Below are 21,085 nucleotides of genomic sequence, written 5' to 3'. Positions count from 1 at the left end.
ATTTCCTTGGAGCTGACATGTTTGCAGACAGAAGTCCTCCGGTCTTGTGAAACCCCACCTCCACATTGAGACGTAATCTAGAAGTAAGCACCCAAAACCCCAATGGAAACCAGAGAACTAGGATGTCAGCTGTTTCAGGATGGTGGGAACATGTTAATCAGTGAATTCCATGAGCATGAGCTCACTGCTGAACTTCTTTGGCTGAGAAATGAGTTATAATATTAGAACAGCATTGGCTGGATGCAGAAGTTCACACCTGTAATCCCAGCACTTTGGGAGGCCAAGGTAGGCAGATTGTTTGAGCCCAGGAGTTCAGGACCAGCCTAGCCAACATAGCAAGACCCCATATCAACAACAACAAAAAAGAAAAATTAGCTGGGTGTGGTGGTACGTGCATGTAATCCCAGCTACTTGGGAGACTAGGGTGGGAGCATCACTTGAGCCCTGGAGGGTTGAGGCTATAGTGAGCCATGATCATGCCACTGCACTCCAGCCGGTATGACAGAGACCCCCTCTCCCCATCCCGCGCCCCGCCCCCGACAAAAATCATCATGCAAAATAGGACAACTGAGTGTTAAAATCACCCAGAAGTAAGGCAAAATGGAAATTTATTGGGTTATAAGGTTTTTATTTCTACATACACAGATAGACAAAAAAGGGAAAGAGGAGAAGGTGTCAGTTTCTTTTCTGGTAGTAAACTAAAATAGGAATTTATAGAATGGATCTTTGTATAAATGACAGCAGGTAATACTGTATATAAATAACAGCTTCAGCTACTATTCAAGACTTTAGCAACTGTTTTGTAAGCTATTTATCTATTTATTTATTTGATATGGAGTTTCGCTCTTGTTGCCCAGGCTGGAGTGCAATGGCGCAATCTTGGCTCACTGCAACCTCCGCCTTCTGGGTTCAAGACATTCTCCTGCCTTGGCCTCCCAAGTAGCTGGCATTACATGTGCCCGCCACCATGCCAGGCTAATTTTTGTATTTCTAGTAGAGACAGAGTTTCACCATGTTGGCCAGGCTTGTCTCAAACTCCTGACCTCAGGTCATCTGTCCACTTCAGCCTCCCAAAGTGCTGGGATTACAGGTGTGAGCCACCACGCCCGGACAGCAGATGATTTATTTTCCACTATAGTTTGATAAATATAAGTTTTGGGTTTTTTGTTGTTGTTGTTGTTGTTGTTGTTTTGTTTTTTGTGGGTTTTCTTGAAATGGAGTCTCACTCTGTCACCAGGCTGGAGTCCAGTGGCGCAATCTCGGCTCACTGCAATCTCCGCCCCCCAGGTTCAAGTGACTCCCTTGTCTCAGCCTCCTGAGTAGCTGGGACTACAAGCGCACACCACCATGGCCAGCTAATTTTTTGTATTTTAGTAGAGACAGGGTTTCACCATGTTGGCCAGGATGGTCTCGACCTCCTGACGTCATGATCCGCCTGCTTCAGCCTCCCAAAGTGCTGGGATTACAGGCGTGAGCCACAGCGCCCAGCCAAATATAAATTTTGATTTAGATATTACATAAGGACCAGGTGCGGTGGCTCACACCTGTAATCCTAACACTTTGGGAGGCCGAGCCGGGCAAATTACTTGAGGTCAAAAGTTAGAGACCAGCCTGGCCAAGATGGTGAAACCTCGTCTCTAAATACAAAATATAAAATTTAGCCAGGTGTGGTGGCATATGCCTGTAGTCCCAGCTACTGAGGAGGCTGAGGCATGGGAATTGCTTGAACCCAGGAGGCGGAGGTTGCAGTGAGTCAAGATCGCACCACCAGACTCCAGCCTGTGTGAGAGAGCGAGACCCTATCTTTAAAAACAAAAAAAAAAAAATTACATAAGGGAGCACTAAAACATTTGCAGGAAAAAGATATCCTTACAAAAACCCCAAAGATTAGGCTGGGCGCAGTGACTCATGCCTGTAATCCCACCACTTTGGGGGGCCAAGGAGGGTAGATCACAAGGTGAGGAGTTAGAAACAAGCCTGGCCAATATGGTAAAACTCTGTCTCTACTAAAAATACAAAAATTAGCCGGGTGTGGTGGCGAGCGCCTGTAGTCCCAGCTACTTGGGAGGCTGAGGCAGAAGAAACGCTTGAACCAAGGAGGCGGAGCTTATAAGTGAGCTGAGATCGCACCACTGCACTCCAGCCTGGGCAACAGAGAAAGACTCAAAACAACAACAACAAAAAACAAAGATTAGGTATTCCTGTTTGCTGACCCTCTTGCAGGAGGGAATAGTTCAATTCAGATCTATCCAAGCCAAAAGCAGGGGCTACTGAACAATCTGGAATGTTTCAGATAACTGTCCTACAGCTGCCTAGAAAACTCAGCCTAAATTTCTAGTAAGGCTGGGGTTGGTAAACTATGCGGGCCAAATAGGGCCTGTCACCGTTTTACTGTATGGCCTGGGAGCTAAGAACTTTTTAAATGTCATTTCATGGTTGAAGGAAAAAAAATTCAAAAGAAAAATGTTTTGCAACATGTGAAAATCATTTGAAATTCAAAATTCAGTGTCCCTAAGTAAAGTTTTATCGGGACCTAGCCACATTCATTCACGTACACTGTCTACAGCTGCTTTTCAGCTTCATCAGCAAAGTCGAACCAAAGCCTGAAATATTTACTGTCTAGCCCTTTACAGAAAAAGTTTGCCTTTGCCTGCACTAAGGAAAAGCACTGCCCTCAATTGTGACCTTGGAAGATGTGATGTCAGATGAGAAAGCACAGTCCCTAAGCAATCTCATTTTTTTTTTTTTTTTGAGATGGAGTTTCGCTCTTTTTGCCCAGACTGGAGTGCAATGGCGTGATCTCAGCTCACCGCAACCTCCGCCTCCCGAGTTCAAGCGATTCTCCTGCCTCAGCCTCTCGAGTAGCTGGGATTACAGGTACGCGCCACCATGCCTGGCTAATTTCTGTAGTTTTAGTAGAGACAGGGTTTCTCCATGTTGGTCAGGCTAGTCTTGAACTCCCGACCTCAGGTGATCCACCCGTCTCAGCCTCCCAAAGTGCTGGGATTACAGGCGTGAGCCACTGTGCCCAGCCAGCAATCTCATTATTTAAGGACACTTAAGTCTTCCAAAGGCCCATTCCAATTACTCCCAAGTAGCCAAAATATGTTTTCTTTTCCACCATGTAAAACCAATCACCTATAATGCATCTTGTTTAAAATATGCAGTGGTTACATCAAATATTTATCTTATACTGGTCACACACATTTGCCTGTTGTGATGTGAGATTCCTTTACTTAAGCCAAACAGGAAAGGGGAGATAAGTGAATTATGAACCTCTGCGAGTAACTGGAATAACCATGTGGGCATTCACATCGCAAATATTTTCAGTTGGGTCCAAAAATTATAAAATACCAATACAGTGGCCCAAACTGAAAGTTAAAATGGTTCTACACACTTAAGTATTTATAATAGTTAAGTAAATACTGGATATTTAAACACTGAGGAAATGGAATAAGCAGTGTGCTATCACCTCGGTAACCCTATCAAAGACATCTCAGCAGCTGCCTCTCCATGTTCCCGAAGCCTGAATGTGCTACGCCACCTACTGTACACATCTCCTTCATGACAACAACCGTTCCGGGGGCTCCAATCCCACCATGCCCAGCTGCTGCTGCAGAACATGGGCTGGAAAAGGAGGGATGCAGGGACTGCTCATAACCTTGGATCTCAGATTCCCATTTCACCTGCCACCTCCCTTGCAATAATGGAAAGGGAAATACATTCCCAGACACCTTTCCTAAAATGTAAAAATATAAAATTCCATGCCTCATTTGTCCCTAGAGTAAAATCAATATGGACTCTGAGGCACGTTATTAAATAAGTTGTGTGTGTGTGTTTTATAGTGAAATGCTTCACAACGAAAACTAGGTTGGTTTGAAGCTTTCAGAACTTTAGGTTTCAAACATCCATGTGTTAATCTGACTGCTCTAGATGTCCTCTCGAACACACTCTGAGATCCCCCAGATGCAAAGCCTCCTAAAGTTTACAAGTGCTTATGTAGTTTTCTCGAATGTTGTTCTGGGATGAAATAACTGGAAAGTTATATGGCTCAGAGACAATTTCCAGCAGACCAGGACATTTAAAATTTTATTGTTGGAAGAATATTATTATGCAGAAGGAAAGAAATAGGAGCCGAGTTAATGTCACATACTGTCAGACTAAACCTCAGAATTACAGCCAAGGAAAAGGTTTTGGGAGAAAAATCTCAGGAGCATGTAGTCCAATCTCACCCATGATGCTTTGATATTGGAACTAACAGAGAAGTCTATCTGACGCTGTGTCCACGTATGACAATATCAGGAGAATGCAGAGACTGGGGTATGGGAAGCAGGACTGTGTAGCACAATTATATAGATAAGGCAGCTGCCCTGTTATGCAAAATTTACATTTAACCTTTCTTTTTCTTCCACCTCTTTTCCCTGAGTCACCCACCCCTCCCTTCCACAGTGTGAAAAGGTAAAAACTAGCAAACAAACAACAAACCAGAAAATCCCACTGCTTTTAAAGTTTGTGACTGTACGCGAGAAGAACTGTCTGAATGAAAAAGTGTCCACGTTTCACTCCTCATCCTGGGTGATACAGCCCAGGGGTATTGGCCCAGGGCAATACAGCTGCGGTGTGAACACATGGCCCCAGCTGCCATCACAACTGGACAACAGTTAGGAGGAGGTGAGTGGGTCAGAACAGCCTGCAGCCAGGCTGATCAGGTTGTAGTCCCCCTCCTGCCACTCAACTAGCAGGGTGACCTCGGGAGTTACCGTCTTGGTGCCTCAGTTTCCTCTTTTGCAACACAGGAACTAATAGGACCTAGTACATGAAGGACTCTTGTGTGATTGAGCTAATCTATGTAAAGCACTCAGCACAGGCCTGGTGGGCAGCAACTGCCACATGTCTGCAGAGAAACCTACAATACAAACACTAAAGTGGGGAGATCTAAGAGATGCAGAGAGGAGTAGAGCATCAATGCACTCACTCAACCCTCACTGGATGGCACCGGTGGGCACACTGTTGAGATGAGGGCATCAAAAGATGGCTGGGCCAGATGACGTTTCAAGGTGTTACCCTACCCTGCAAGTGCGTGATTGTATACGTTACATTAAGTGATAGTCACATACAAGAGAGCTCCTGTCATGCCAGTTCCCTCAATGATCTACTTTTAACTACCTCCGACAGTTCTCCCATCTGCCTGCCTCACTCCTGGCACTCCTGCCCTGGGCCACACCTTCACTGCCTCTAACCCTGCCTCTGGAAATAGTCTCCTAGTGTTCTCTCAGCTTATTTGGGAGTTTACCAAATCTATTCCATATCAACCTGTCACTTTTGTTTTGGGTTTTTAAAATCAAAAGAAAAGAAAATGCTTGGAGAGATTATATAAATTACTAAATTATAAGGGAAAAGTGATAACTAAAATTGAGATATTAGTAATAAGATCTCTCTTCTAAACTTAGTAGGCAAGAAAGCTGAAAGCCAATAATGACAGGCTAGAGTTTCAAATTCTTCCAGTCCAATTCCTGAAGAATCTTCTTTCTCTCCTCCTCCTCCATCACTGTCCCCGGGGCCCTCTGGTTCATTTATGCAGATGACAGTGGTAAAAACTCTGTTTTGCTGTGAGCCACTTTTAATGTACCTGAATGTGGTGTGCACAGGACTGAAAGGGATGCTAAATTAATAGCCAACGTAGTAACTACTCTTAGGCAAAGCCTTCTTCAAACCATTTTGGAAAGTTAATTATGACTTTTATGAAGGGAAAAAAAAAAAACAGAACTCTTTATGCAGTCAAGAACTTGTTTCTAACCATATCCAAACTATACTAGGAAGTAATAACCTGCTTTTAAAAGTGGCAGGAGCCGGGCGCGGTGGCTCAAGCCTGTAATCCCAGCACTTTGGGAGGCCGAGACGGGCGGATCATGAGGTCAGGAGATCGAGACCATCCTGGCTAACCCAGTGAAACCCCGTCTCTACTAAAAAATACAAAAAATTAGCCGAGCATGGTGGCGGGCGCCTGTAGTCCCAGCTACTTGGGAGGCTGAGGCAGGAGAATGGCGTGAACCCGGGAGGCGGAGCTTGCAGTGAGCTGAGATCTGGCCACTGCACTCCAGCCTGGGCGACGCAGCAAGACTCTGTCTCAAAAAAAATAAAATAAAAAAAAAAAATAAAAGTGGCAGGAGTGCTTTGGGTGGCTGAGGTGGGGGGAATCACCTGAGGTCAGGAGTTTGAGACCAGCTGGCCAACGTGGTAAAAACCCCGTCTCTAATAAACATACAAAAATTAGCCAGGCACGGTGGCATGTGCCTGTAGTCCCAGCTACTCGGGAGGCTGAGACAGGAGAATAACATGAACCTGGGAAGCAGAGACTGCGGTGAGCCAAGACTGTACCAATGCACTCCAGCCTGGGCGACAGAGTCAGACTCAGTCTCCAAAAAAAAAAAAAAAAAAAGTGGCAGGAGGAAAACATCAAATTTTTCATGCACAATTTTTAAAGTCATTGCGACCACTACTAAATCTGACTCCACTCCCATTCCCCTAGGCAATACCTTGGTTTTGTGGTTTTTTGACAACCTAAGGTCAGCCTTAATTAATCTCAGGTGCCTCAAAGATAGTTTATTCCGCCTGTAATCCCAGCACTTTGGGAGGCCGAGACGGGCGGATCACAAGGTCAGGATATCGAGACCAGCCTGACTAACACGGTGAAACCCCGTCTCTACCAAAAAAAAAAATACAAAAAACTAGCCGGGCGAGGTGGCGGGCGCCTGTAGTCCCAGTTACTCGGGAGGCTGAGGTAGGAGAATGGTGTGAACCCGGGAGGCGGAGCTTGCAGTGAGCTGAGATCCGGCCACTGCACTCCAGCCTGAGTGACAGAGCGAGACTCTGTCTCAAAAAAAAAAAAAAAAAAAGAAAAGGAAACTGGGAAGATAATCTGGCCTTTGACCCAGTCACCACTCACCATAAATATATATATATATATATATACACGTGTGTGTATATATATTTTTTCTCTTTATACTTATTTTCTGAAACCAAAGAAGCCACACTCACCTTTCTTCAATTGCGTTTTTCAAGCACTTAGACACAAAAGAAGGCCCCTACATAGCAAAATACTTTTTGAAGTTAAAACAGTAAGTTTGCATATAATGTTAATCTGGGTAAGAGCCTACAATATGACATGGCATAATAAATACCATGGAGTTAAAAATGTTCCTGTTTTTCCCTAAATAGGAATTTTCCTACATTACACAACTATGATTCTTTTATCTGGAATCAGAATTCTTATACCATTTTGGCTAAATATCAATCTCACTGCTTTTTGAGTGCCACAATTCCAGAGGCATCAGGTTTCTTACATTTAGATTTAACATAATACCGGCTCTTATCACCATCCAGGCCTTTATTAGTATTAGTAAACAAGGTCACATAGGTTTAAGAAACACTTTTTAAAACCTTAATTTGTGGTCAGACGCAGTAGCTCACACCTGTAATCCCAGCACTTCGGCAGGCCAAGGCAGGTGGATAGCCTGAGGTCAGGAGTTCCAGACCAGCCTGACCAATATGATGAAACCCTATCTCTACCAAAAATACAAAAATTAGTCAGGCATGGTGGCGCGTGCCTGTGGTCCCAGCTACTCAGGAGGTTGAGGCAGGAGAATCGCTTGAACCCTGTGGGTGGAGATTGCAGTGAGCCGATATATCGCTCCTATGTATTTCAGCCTGACAGAGGGAGACTCAGAAACCTGTTACCATAAACTACAACAGCGGTCCCTGGTTTCATGGAAGACAACTTTTCTAACGGGTTGGTGGTGGAGTGAGGGGGGTGTGTGTGATGATGGTTTCAGGATGAAACTGTTCCACCTCAGATCAAGCATTAGATTCTCAAAAGTATTGTAACCCAGCCAGTTAGAGAGAAAACGCCAGACTTTGAGACGAATTCAGGAGTCCTTTATCACCTGGCGACTGAGAGACAGCTAGAGCACGAAATTCAGCCCCGAAGAAGGGGCTAGATTTTCTTTTATACTTTGGTTTAGAGAGGGGAGGGGGATTCGAGCTGTAGCAATCTTACAGAAGTAAAACAGACAAAAAAAGTTAAAAAGACAAATGGTTACAGGGAAACAAACAGTTACAGGTACAGGGGCTTTAAATTCATCACAAGGTGATAGTGTGGGGGCTCTGGGTGTTATCTGCCCAACACAAACGCGGGGACTTTATGGTACTATCTCCCGAGTGAATTCCTGGGAACTGCGGACATTGCTAGCCTCAGTACCTTATCAGTTAATTGACACTTTGATATGTTGAGAGTCAGCTTGCACAAGTTAAGTCCTCGAGGAAGGGGGTGGGTAAGGAGCCCTTGATGTCTTGTAAATGAAGGAGCCAAATGGAGTCCATCCGATTTTCACAGCTAAGGGAGAGTCTATTCATATTAAAACAAGGTAAGGTATCTAAGGGAGAGTCTATTCGTGTTAATACAAGGTTGGGTATTACAAAAGGAGCATGCAGCCTAGATTCGTTGCATGTGCAGTTCACAACAGGGTTTGTGCTCCTGTGAAAATCTAATGCTGCTGCTAATCTGATACTTGGCTCTCAGGCTGTATTGCTTGCTTGCCCGCTGCTCACCTCCTGCTGTGCAGCCTGGGGCTTGGGGGCCCCTGATCTACAGGATTTGTATTTAAATGTTTTCCTCTTATGACCAAATTTTGGCAGCAGTGGAGAGTGTGGTATTACACAATATACACCCATGTGATTTCCATAACATTGCCCTAAAAGAAAGGGTGCTCCAAGCCACCACCAGCGGGCCCACCTGAGGGAGCTGCAGCGACTCAAAAAAGGGCACTTTGTTGTATTTTAAATTTTCAAGGAAAATGTCCCAGCACTTGTTAGATACTGCCCCAACGACTACTATTAAGTCATTTGGACATGACTATTCAATAAATGAATAGTTACATTACTTATTTCAATGGCCTAAGGGTGCTGGGGGTGGGATGACTCTAAAGCATTATAAACAGTTTGTGACTTTCTGTGTTATGCATTCCTTTCAAAGCATTTGGTTTGGTTTAGCTGGGAAACTGGAGGAGAGGTTAAACCAGAGAATGATCTCCAATATCTAATAACTCTTCTCTATCCTCCCTCTGAGAATAATTTTGGGAAAGAACACATCTGGATAATAATATGTATACTGTTTTAGAGAAGAGGAAGAAAAACTACATTTATTTTCTACCAGCAGGAGCCCCTAGTATCTTTCCACAGAGGTCAACCTGGGAGAAAAGCTATCTGGCCTAATATCTGAAAGTAAGTGAAAGCAAGGCATGACATGTTATTATGTAAATGTGGATTCCCAACAAAGATGTGAACAAAAGAGAAACATACATTATTACGCATGGTGAAGTTATTAACACAGCTATGGAGACCAGGGAAAATGATAGATCTAGATCATTCCAAACCCCATTAGAGTCTCAGAGGGAGGCTTCAGCAACTGGTTTTAATTGATAATGGTAACATTAACTCCTTTAGTTCTAAACAATCTTTAAACATGCAGAGCCTTGCTTTATTTTATTTTAAAATAAAATAAAATAAAAATAAATAAATAAAAAAAGTCAGAAAGCTGAGACTTCAGCTGGTGGTCTACCCTGATATTTTGGAGTGGATTACATCAATACAACTATGTTAAGAGAAAAGATAAATCTACCTTTTCCAGGAATATAATTCTTTCAAAAGAAAATTTTAAAAAATGGCTCGCTGGGAACTGTGGGAAAATGGTAACATTACCAGTACCTCAGTTTCCTCATCTTAAAAGTGGCAAGTTATTACAAAATGACAGAGAATGACCAGCCGCTACCAAGCAATTTCCTGCCAACTACTGCCCACCTGGTAGCCCTTCTGGAAGAAAAGAGGCACACTGTTCGAAGAGGTGGGAACATCCAGTTGAAAAGTGTAGCTATTCTGATACATTTTATAACTAAGCCTAAATAAAACATACCTGTTATTCCATACCTTTGTGTCTTCCAAAGGGGAAAAACAGAAGTTTTCTCCAAAAAGCTAGTAGGATGCATTTTGGTGATTTACTCATGGTTCTTAAATTCTCTAAGCACCCTAATTTCTACAGAATTTCTACTGGAGAAAAACAACCAGAAGTATATTTGTTTTGGGCAAAGCTCTCAAGCTGTGTTTTTCCTCTGCTCTCATACAACCAAAGTAGAAGGCTCCTGTGACCAAAGGTGTGGGGGTTTCTCCCACCAACAAGCAGCAGACACCAGCTGGATCTATCTAATAAAGGCTCTCCTTACAGCTGCCCTCCTTCCAGCCAAAGCCGGAGTAATCCATTGCAAAGGGCACCAAGAAAATCTGACCCCACTGCCCAAGGAAATGCCTGCGCCAACAAAACAGCAAGAGAGGCAGCAAACGCCTCAGCGCCTGCACACGTTCCAGTCTCCGCTCCAGACAGCCAATACTTCTCTTTATCTATCATTCCCACCTATTCTTCTTCTGAAAACCTGCTCTACCAGTCCTTTCCAACTCAGGGCAAGTGGTTCTTAGACCATGGAAAATTCCTTCTCCCTGCCTCACAAGCCCACTCTATCCTTTCTTCCTTTCATGACCACTTCCATGTAGGATACAAACCTCTCGCCCATCTTTTAGAATCCCTCATTTCTTTCCAGTTATGGAAATCCATTCTCAAAACAAACACATCTCACTGTTCTATCTGCCACACTACTACTCCCCAAGCCTTCCTCAAACCCCATCCCTTGCCCACACACCAGGCCTGAGGATTTACCCCCACACAAGATTGGCAAATAGATTTCACACATATGCCTGAGTCCACAAATACAAACACCTCCTAGTCTGGGTTGATACCTTTACCGGATGGGTTGAAGCCCTTCCTACAGGGACAGAAAAAGCAACTGCAGTCATTTCTTGCCTAACTGACATAATTCCTCGATTTGGTCTTCCTACCTCCATACAATCTGATAACAGTCCAGCCTTCATTAGTGAGATCACCCAAGCAGTTTCCCAAGCCCTCACTATTCAATAGAATCTCCATGCCCTTATCATCCTCTATCCTCAGGAAAAGTAGAAAAGGCCAACAGTCTTTTAAAAACACATCTTAACAAAAACTTACCCTCCAACTCAAAAAAGATTGGACAGTTCTTCTACCCTTTGCTCTCCTTCGAATTCAAGCCACCCCTCAATAACCCACAGGTATAGCCCCTTTGAGCTCCTATGTGGCCGCACATTTTTATAAGGGCTCAACCTCATTCCAGACATCGGCCCTCTTGGTAACTATCTTCCAGTCCTTCAACAAGCTAGACATGAAATCCACCGAGCTGCCAATTTCCTTTTACCCACTCCAAATACCCAGCCATATAAAGACACTCAGGCCGGACGGTCAGTTCTTGTTAAGAACCTAACCCCTCGGCCGGGCGCTGTGGCTCAAGCCTGTAATCCCAGCACTTTGGGAGGCCGACGGTGGATCACTTTAGGTCAGGAGATCGAATTCCGCTAACACGAAACCCCGCCTCTACTAAAAATAAAAACCAGCCCGGGCTAACGGGCGGGCGCTTCTGTGTGTCCCAGCTACTCGGGAGGCTGAGGCAGGAGAATGGCGGAACTCCGGAGGGCGGAGCTTGCAGTGAGCTGAGATCCGGCCACTGCACTTCCAGCCTGGGCGAAGGGGAGCCAGACTCCAGTCTCAAAAAAAAAAAAAAAAAAAAAAAAAAAAAAGAACCTAACCCCTCAAACTCTGCAACCTCAGTGGACAGGACCCTACCAGATCGTTTAACAGACGCTAACTGCGGTCCGTCTACAGAACCTTCCCCACTGGGTTCATGGCTCCAGGATAAAACTGTGCCCATCCAACGACCAGCCTAACTCCTCTACCTCCTTCTGGAAGTCACAAGTACTCTCCCCCACTTCCCTTCAACTTACTCGCATTCCTGAAAAAGAACAATAGGCCTTTGTATCTTTCATTTACAACAGGCCTTTACACAGTCACCTCACTATTTAATGTCTACCTACGTCCCTAATCACCATTCTAGCCTACTTCTAAATGCCGTTTTTGTCTACGTTGCCAGTTCACACTTTTCCTCCAGACCACTGTAACTGACATCTCCTGGTCTCACCCTCAAGCTGCCACCCTTAACTCTCTCCTAGAGTGGATAGGTGACCTTGTGTGGGAAGGCACTCTCCAATTCTTCCACCACAATGAAATTCTTTTCTACTTACTTTGTGTCTCACTCCCATTCTCCTGCTACCCTCTACCCCTCCCTAATTATCTCCAACATATCATCAACCTCACCCACCCTCTCTCTCCTCACCATCTCTAATCCTTCCTTAGCAAAAAATTGTTGGCTATGCATTCCCCTCTTTTCCTCCTACTACACAGCTGTCCCTGCCCTACTAGCTGACTGGGCAACCTCCCCCTTCTCCCTACACCTCCAAACCTCTTTCGGTGACCCCCACACCTTTACCCTCCTGAACAATTTCTTTACTTTCTGGAAAATTCAGCAGGGGCCGGGCGCGGTGGCTCGTGCCTGTAATCCCAGCACGCTGGGAGGCCGAGGTGGGCAGGTGGATCACGAGGTCAGGAGTTCAAGACCAGCCTGGCCAACATGGTGAAACACCATCTCTACTAAAAACACAAAAATTAGCTGGGCATGGTGTGCATGCCTATAATCCCAGCTACTCGGGAGGCTGAGGCAAGAGAATTGCTTGAACCAGGATCTGGGAGGCAGAGGTAGCAGTGAGTGAGGTTGTGTCACTGCATTCCAGCCTGGGCTACAGAGCGACTCTGTCTCAAAAAAAAAAAAAAGAAAAGAAAAGAAAAATTCAGCAGAAACTCCCCCAATATCTCATACCAACAGGCTGCTGCTCTTCTCTCTACCTACCTACGAAGTCTATCTCCCTATATCAGTTCCACACCCCCTGTTCTTGGACACCTCATTACACAGACAACTATTCCCATTGCCGCTCCCTTATGCATCTCCCAACAATTACCTACTGGAATTCCCTTAGGTAACCTCCCATCTTCCTTATGTTCCTTTACTCTTCACCTCCAAAGTCCCAACACTCACATCAACCAGCCAATTGGAGCATTCCAGCTTCATATAACGGAAAGTCCCACTCTCATCACGAAGTCTTAAAAACATCAGCAGAACTTTTGTTTAGGAAGACACTTAACGTTGCCTCTCTCTCTATCCTTGGCTACCCTCTCGCTGTTCAACAGATTCCCCTCCAAGTCCTTCTTCTTGCCTGCTTATACCTAGTCTTATAAATAACAGAGAATGGCTACTTGTAGATACCAAGCGCTTTCTTATACACCATGAAAACAGAACCTCTACCTCCATGCAACTCCCCTACCAAACCCTACTACAATCTCTAACAGCTCCTACCCTTGCTGGATTCCTAGGGCTCTGGTGCAGGACCCCACTTCCAGAACACACTCTTACCACCTTTCTACTCTGCACTTCCAGTTCTGCCTGCCTCAAGGACTCTGTTTCCTCTGCGGCTCTTCCACCTACATGTGCCTCCCTGCTAACTGGACAGGCACCTGCACTTTAAATCTTCCTTACTCCCAAAACCCAGTATGCAAACAGAAGCGACCAACTCCCCATTCCCTTTGTAACTCCAACAAGACAAAAAAGAGTCACTCCATGAATTCCCTCACTTATAGGATTGGGAGTTTCCACTGCTGCAATCGGAACAGCAGTAGCAGGCCTTGCAACTTCTATCACCACATTTCACAGTCTCCAATGACTTCTCCGCTAGCTTTACCGATATATCTCAAACACTTTCTGTCCTCCAATCCCAAGTCGATTCCTCAGCCACAGTTGTCCTCCAAAATCGCAGAGGCCTCAATCTGCTTACTGCTGAAAAAGGACTCTGACTATTCTTAAATAAAGAATGCTGTTTTCACTTAAATCAATCAGGCCTTGCATATGACAACATCAGAAAACTTAAAGACAGAGCTCAAAAACTCACTAATCAGGCAAACAGTTATATTGGACCTACTTGGCCATTCTCTAGCTTAGCTTCATGGCTCCTCCCACTAACAGGCCCCTTAGCGCTCATCCTTCTTCTCTTATTCGGACCTTGTCTTTTCAGGCTAATCTCTCAGTTCATACAAAACGACAGCATCCAAGCTATTACAAAGCAGTCAATTTGACATATGTTCCTTTTAACAACCCGACAATATCATCCCCTGCCCCAAGGTCTCCCTTCGGTTTAACCTTTCTCTCTCACTATAGGTACCCACGCTGCCCCTAATTCTGCTCGAAGCAGCCCTGAGAAACACCGCCCATCATCCCTCCATACTACCCCCAAAATTTTCACCATAAATTTTCGCCATACTTCACTACTCTTTCTCATTTTTGTTTTTCCATTATTAATATAAAAAGATGGGAATGTGAGGTTTTCTGAGAAAGCTGCACCATGGTCAAGCCATCGTGACCTCTGTTACTTACACGTACACATCCAGAAGGCCTCCTGGAGCCAAAAAGTCTAGGACAACAGGAAAACCACAAAAGAAGAGAAACAGCTAGCTCCCATCTTAGCTTATTAGCCAACCTTGCAACATTCTACCATTGTAACAGGCTCTACCCTAACTGATCGATCAACCTTGTGACATTGTGCCCTGTGACCCCTCCAGCTTTGTGACAATGTATCTTGTGACATTCGTTCCCTGCCCGGCAATAAGCAATAAACGGCCCCTAACTGTAACTTTCCACTGCTTACCCCTAACCTATAAAACTAGCTCCAATACCACCACCCTTCGCTGACTCTCTTTTCGGACTCAGCCCGCTCGCACTCGAGTGAATAAACAGCCTTGTTGCTCACACTTAGCTTTATCAGGTTGTCTCTTCACTTAGACACCCACATAACACTATCTACCTGGAAACAGTGTCAGATCCCACAGGTTAACGGCTCAGTCCCCAAAAGTGTCCCCTCCCCACTCCGACACTCTGCAAGTCTGGGCCTCAGGACCTTTTGACCAACCAGCCTTCAAGTTGAGGTTCCCATGACATTTTGGACTCAGAAACACTTACTGAGGTTTACTGGTTTATTGTAAGGATACTACAAGGGATACAGATGAAGAGGTTCATAGATATGGGGGAAGGAGCATGGAGCTTCCAAGCCCTTCCTGGGTGTACCACCCTCAAGGAACCTCCAGGAGTTCAGCTATCCCTAAGGAAGCTCCAGCATTCCTTCCCTCAGGGTATGGGGCTGGACCTTCTTTAGGGAAGGTCTTCAGATCCACAATTAGAAAGGAAGCTAGAGATTAGAATCCTACCTAAGGGCAGAAGTAAAGCCTGACACACCTACGGTAATCACCAAAGACTAACAATGGCTATGAAGTTATGAGCCAGGAACTGTGGATGAAAACCTATGTAACTCCTCCTCTTTCATAACACCACAATATCAAAACAAGCACATGTAATATGGGCATTATTCTCTTATGAGATAATTCTAAAAGATGGTGGCTTTATAAGCCCTATGCACCATGAAATTTACAAAGAGGTTCTGATGTATCTTGTTTAACAACGTTATCGTTCTTCAAACTTAAAAATCTCAAACTTTGCTTACATTTTTCATTAGTTCAGTAGAATACTAATTATGGAGTTTTTTTTGTTTAAGAAAAAGAAAAAAATTTACAGATGGCTAAATACTTAACAACTTGCCTTCTGCAAAAGTTAATGGGTAAAACAGGCCAGGCACAATGGCTCACATCTGCAATACTAGCACTTTGGGAGGCCAAGGCAGGTGGATCACCTGAGGTCAGGAGTTCGAGACCAGCCTGGCCAACATGGGGACACCCCATCTCTACTAAAAATACAAAAATTAGCTGGGCGTGGTGGTGGGCACCTATAATCCCACCTATAATCTCCAGACTGAGGCAGGAGAATCACTTGAATCCGGGGGGCGGAGGTTGCAGTGAGCTGAGATCCTACCACTTCACTCCAGCCTGGGTGAAACTCAAAAAACAAACAAAGAAAGTTAATGGGTAAAAAAACAAAAAAAAAACAACTCAGAGAAAAGGAAAAAAATTCTTAAACCAGTAATTTTATCAAAATCACAAAAAATTTGAATAGATATTTCTTTAAAGAGAGTTACAGACCCAGGAGTGATTTTTTTTATTTTTATTTTTTTGAGATGGAGTCTCGCTCTGTCGCCCAGGCTGGAGTGCACTGGCGCGATCTCCGCTCACTGCAAGCTCCACCGCCTCCCAGGTTAATGCCGTTCTCCTGCCTCAGCCTCCCTAGAAGCTGAGACTACAGGCGTCCACCACCACGCCCAGCTAATTTTTTTGTATTTTCAGTAGAGACGGGGTTTCACCGTGTTCGCCAGGATGGTCTCAATCTCCTGACCTCGTGATCCGCCCGCCTCGGCCTCCCAAAGTGCTGGGATTACAGGCGTGAGCCACCGCACCCGGCCCAGGAGTGATTTTTTAAAGGGGTTAAGCAGAATATGTGATTACTGTAATCAATACACAGAATTCTACAGACTCCCAAAACGAGCCTCCTCAGCATCTGGGTATGCCAGGTTTTGTGCATCTGGTCACGGCTGTCTGTTAAACCACTGCTAATGTGTATTTGATTGAACTCAAGAAATGTGTGGTGAGCATTTAGGAAAACTGTCCGTGTATAACATACTTTAGCTATCCCACAGAGTTCTCGGTAATACAGCAGCCTACACCCATGTATTTAATACGAAGTCTGTAATTGTTTTAGTTTCATTATATACACAAGAAAGTAAGGAACAGGCTGGATTATTTCGGTAAGGTCAGAGTGAACAAGTTACCAGAAAAAAAACAAAAATAACAAACAAAAACACAAAACTTTGCTCTAGTATAAATTTGACCTCCTACCATTTATGTGTTCCTTTCACTTGTTCAGTCCAATCCTATCCATTTTGACCCACCCATCCTGTCCCACGCCACACAGTTACATGTCATCCATCCGCATCGTTTTCACTAACTGTGCATGGAGCACTTCGTGGTACTGCGCATTGCATCAGGCACTGTGCTGAAAACAGTGACGACAGAGACACCGTGAGGAATTACACCTTCATCTTACCATGAGCCAGGAAATTTCAAGATAATTTACATAAAGTGCATATGCTTTCATAGACTCTTCAGTGAAGACACGTTTTCACAGATCTTTTATGACAGGTTTGTAATTTTAAAGTATGAAACACTAGTAGCAGAACAGAGATTATCTATTTTACTTTTTTTTGAGACAGAGTCTCACTCTGTTGCCCAGGATGGAGTGCAGTGGTGTGATCTTGGCTCACTGCAAGCTCTGCCTCCCAGGTTCACGCCATTCTCCTGCCTCAGCCTCCCCAGCAGCTGAGACTACAGGCGCCCGCCGCCATGCCCGGCTAATTTTTTTTATATTTTTAGTAGAGATGGGGTTTCACCGTGTTAGCCAGGATAGTCTCGATCTCCTGACCTTGTGATCCAACCGCCACGACCTCCCACAGTGCTGAGATTACAGGCGTGAGCCACCGCGCCCGGCTGAGATCATCTACTTTACTAAGAATACACACATAAGGTAAATTATAAAGACATAGTAACTTTGCAGGGTTTTTTTAACCTACTTGTAAACATCGCATCTCGGTTTAACTTCACATGTAAGGTGAGTTAATATAATGTCATACAATGCAGAAGCAATATCTAGAATTATATACCATGGTTTAATAATGCAGATTTAACACAATAGCAAAGACTTGGAATCAACCTAAATGTCCATCAGTGACAGACTAGATTAAGAAAATGTGGCACATATATACCATGGAATATTATGCAGCCATAAAAAAGGATGAGTTCGTGTCCTTTGTAGGGATATGGATGCAGCTGGAAACCATCATTCTCAGCAAACTATCGCAAGAACAGAAAACCAAATACCTGATGTTCTCACTCATAGGTGGGAATTGAACAATGAGATCACTTGGACACAAGAAGGGGAGCATCACACACCAGGTCCTATTGTGGGGAGGGGGTAGAGGGGAGGGATAGCATTAGGAGATATACCTAATGTAAATGATGAGTTAATGGGTGCAGCCCACCAACATGGCACATGTATACATATGTAACAAACCTGCATGTTGTGCATATGTACCCTAGAACTTAAAGTATAATTAAAAAAAAATGGAACAAAAAAATAAAAATAATGCAGATTTAAGATAAATAATTACAGTAAGGTACATATATTACCTATCTGTAACATATTTTAAAATAAACCAGAGTTGAGCCATCTAGATTTTAATATCCTGTAAGAAAAACAAAATACATGTCATTGAACTTCATAGTTAAATGAGTATTTTGATAACTAAGATGAATTTTTTGATAACTAAGCAGCTCATGAGTATGTTTCAATAACAGTAAAAATGTAGCAAACAGTAGAAACATTTCAAGATAATCATACAGTAGAGGTGTGGGCGAGATCTCTACCATAAGTGACATCATACCTACCGTAGTGTCATTGCTGGTAACATAAACGAGGACATCAGAGGAGTTCCTGCCATTGATGTATCGGTAGCAGTTCCAAACACAGCTAATCAAGTAACCCTGAAAATGAGGAGTGATTATCAGATTTTTAATTTTCAAACTGCAGGTAATTTCAAATACCACACAGATAAAGCCATATTATAAAACTTTTATTAACATAAGCACTAAATACACATATTATAACAGCTCTACTAAACCAAAAGTCCCTGAAAGTACAAATGTTGGGTATAGTCACTTCTTGGCACAATGTGCTACTGAAGCCGTATTCTATTACACCAGTGGGGATGTGGGGGTGGTATTGGGGAAAGGTGGGGGAGGGGAGGGGTTGAGAGTTGAATGAGAAATTTCTAAGAATAGGTATCTGGAAAGAACAAGCACACAATTAACATTTATTGCTCCTAAATTCACAGAACAATCAAACGTATTAACTCATTTATCACCACATTTTAACTGCTTCTTTGGAAATTTTTCTTCTACATGATTATCTATGATTTTATTACACAAGTCAATTTCTTTAAAAAAATTTCATAGCATATAAATTCATCTCACAGTCAATAAAATTCACTAAAACATTTCCCCTTTATTAATGAAATATCCAGACGAAGATACTTAAAATTAATGTCCAACATCAATACTGCTAGAAATGAAACATGAGTTCATGGAAGATGTTTAAGCTATGAACTCTCTCTGCACTTTCATTCCATCATGTGTAACTGGATTAGAATTAAATGATTTCAAAGTCCCTTAACATTAAAATTCTTTGATTAAAAGAAGTTTAAACACATCAAGAAACTAGATTGCTAAAATCCAGGAAATACGTCGCTTATGAGAACGTAAAATGGTTGCAGCCACTCTGGAAAAGTCTGGCAGGTCCTCGAAAGGTTAAACAGAGTTACAACATGACCCAGCAATTCCACTCCTAGGCTCCTAGGTATTACATAGTATATATATAATATATACCCAATAAAATGAAAATATACATCCACCACACAAAAACTTGAATGTTCACAGCAGCATTATTCATAATAGCCAAAAAGTAGAAGCAACCCAAATGTCCCTCAGCTGATGAATGGATAGACAAAATGCAGCACCATCCAAACAATGTGGTATTAACAACAATAAAAATAATGGGGCCGGGGCTGGGTGCGGCGGCTCACGCCTGTAATCCTAACACTTTGGGAGGCCAAGGCAGGTGGATTGCCTGAGTTCAGTAGTTTGAGAACAGCCTGAGCAACACTGTGAAACTCCATCTCTACTAAAATACAAAAAATTAGCTGCATGTGGCAGCATGCGCCTGTAGTCCCAGTTACTCAGGAGGCTGAGGCAGGAGAATTGCTTGAACCCAGGAGGCGGAGGTTGCAGTGAGCCAAGATTGTGCCACTGCACTCCACCCTGGGTGACAGAGCGAGACTCCATCTCCAAAATAAATAAATAAATAAAAAATAATAATAATGGGACTGGGCACGATGGCTCGCACCTGTAATCCCAGCATTTTGGAGGCCGAGATGGGTGGATCACTTGAGCCCAAGAGTTTGAGACCAGCCTGGCCAACATGGTGAAACCCCGTCTCCACTAAAAATACAAAAATTAGCCAGACATTGTGACGCATGCCTGTAATCTCGGCTATGTGGGAGGCTGAGGCAGGAGACTCGAGTGAACCTGGGAGGTAGAGGCTGCAGTGAGCCGAGACTGCGCCACTGCACTCCAGCCTGGGTGACAGAGTAAGACTCTGTCTCAAAACAAACAAAAAAAAGAAAACGCACACAACCAAAAAAACATATTGCATGACGATTGTATTTGTATGGAATGCCCAGAATAGGCAGTCTCAAGGGCCTTTGCAAGGCCACATGCATTCACCTACTACACATTCCAAAAGGGGAGAAACCTCGACCTGCTGTCTTTAAAAGCCCAGGTACTTCTTTCATTGACCTTATTTCTTATTTGACACTTCTGCAATATTGAATTAGAACTATTTAGTGGGCCGGGCATGGTGGCTCACGCCTGTAATGCCAGCACTTTGGGAGGCCGAGGTGGGCGGATCACGAGGTCAGGAGATCGAGATCATCTTGGCTCACATGGTGAAATCCCATCTCTACTAAAAATACAAAAAATTAGCCGGGCGTGGTGGTGGGCACCTACAGTCCCAGCTAATCGGGAGGCTCAAGCAGGAGAATGGAGTTAACCCGGAGGCGGAGCTTGCAGTGAGCCAAGATTGCATCACTGTACTCCACCTTGGGCGACAGCTAGACTGTCTCAAAAAAAAAAAAAAAAAAAAAAAAAAGAACTATTTAGTGTATTTCCCAAATTAACTTGCACTGATAGATTCTTCCCATCATCTATCTGCAGAGCTAGGGGTTAAGCACTGCTTCCTTTTCTCTCTTAGGACAGAGCAAAGCTGACAAGTGCCTTGTTTTGGGGCTTCAAAGAATCGGGGTGATAACACTTATCACAGAGTAGGAGTAAATTTTGGTGATGAGAGGCACTAATCCAGTAAACCAGTATATGAAACCAAAACATGCATACTCCTATTAATCTATACTAACAATTACTGAGTCTTGGTTACGCGAGGTGGCTCATGCCTATAATCCCAGCACT

The 21,085-nt window shown here is 43.8% G+C and overlaps 1 protein-coding gene across 1 annotated transcript in view; it reads right to left on the bottom strand.

Moving 5' to 3' along the window:
* Nucleotides 1–21,085, bottom strand: part of LAPTM4B (lysosomal protein transmembrane 4 beta) — a 74,761-nt gene that overhangs the window by 9,580 nt on the left and 44,096 nt on the right. The window contains 1 exon segment of the mRNA XM_003903001.5: nt 18,455–18,550. Coding sequence (XP_003903050.4) covers nt 18,455–18,550 — 96 coding nt within the window.

The sequence above is a fragment of the Papio anubis genome, chromosome 8 (genome assembly GCF_008728515.1).
Source record: "Papio anubis isolate 15944 chromosome 8, Panubis1.0, whole genome shotgun sequence".
NCBI classification, from domain to species: Eukaryota; Metazoa; Chordata; class Mammalia; order Primates; family Cercopithecidae; genus Papio; species Papio anubis.
Note: the sequence above shows the minus strand (reverse complement) of the source record. Positions and strands in the feature narration are given on the sequence as shown.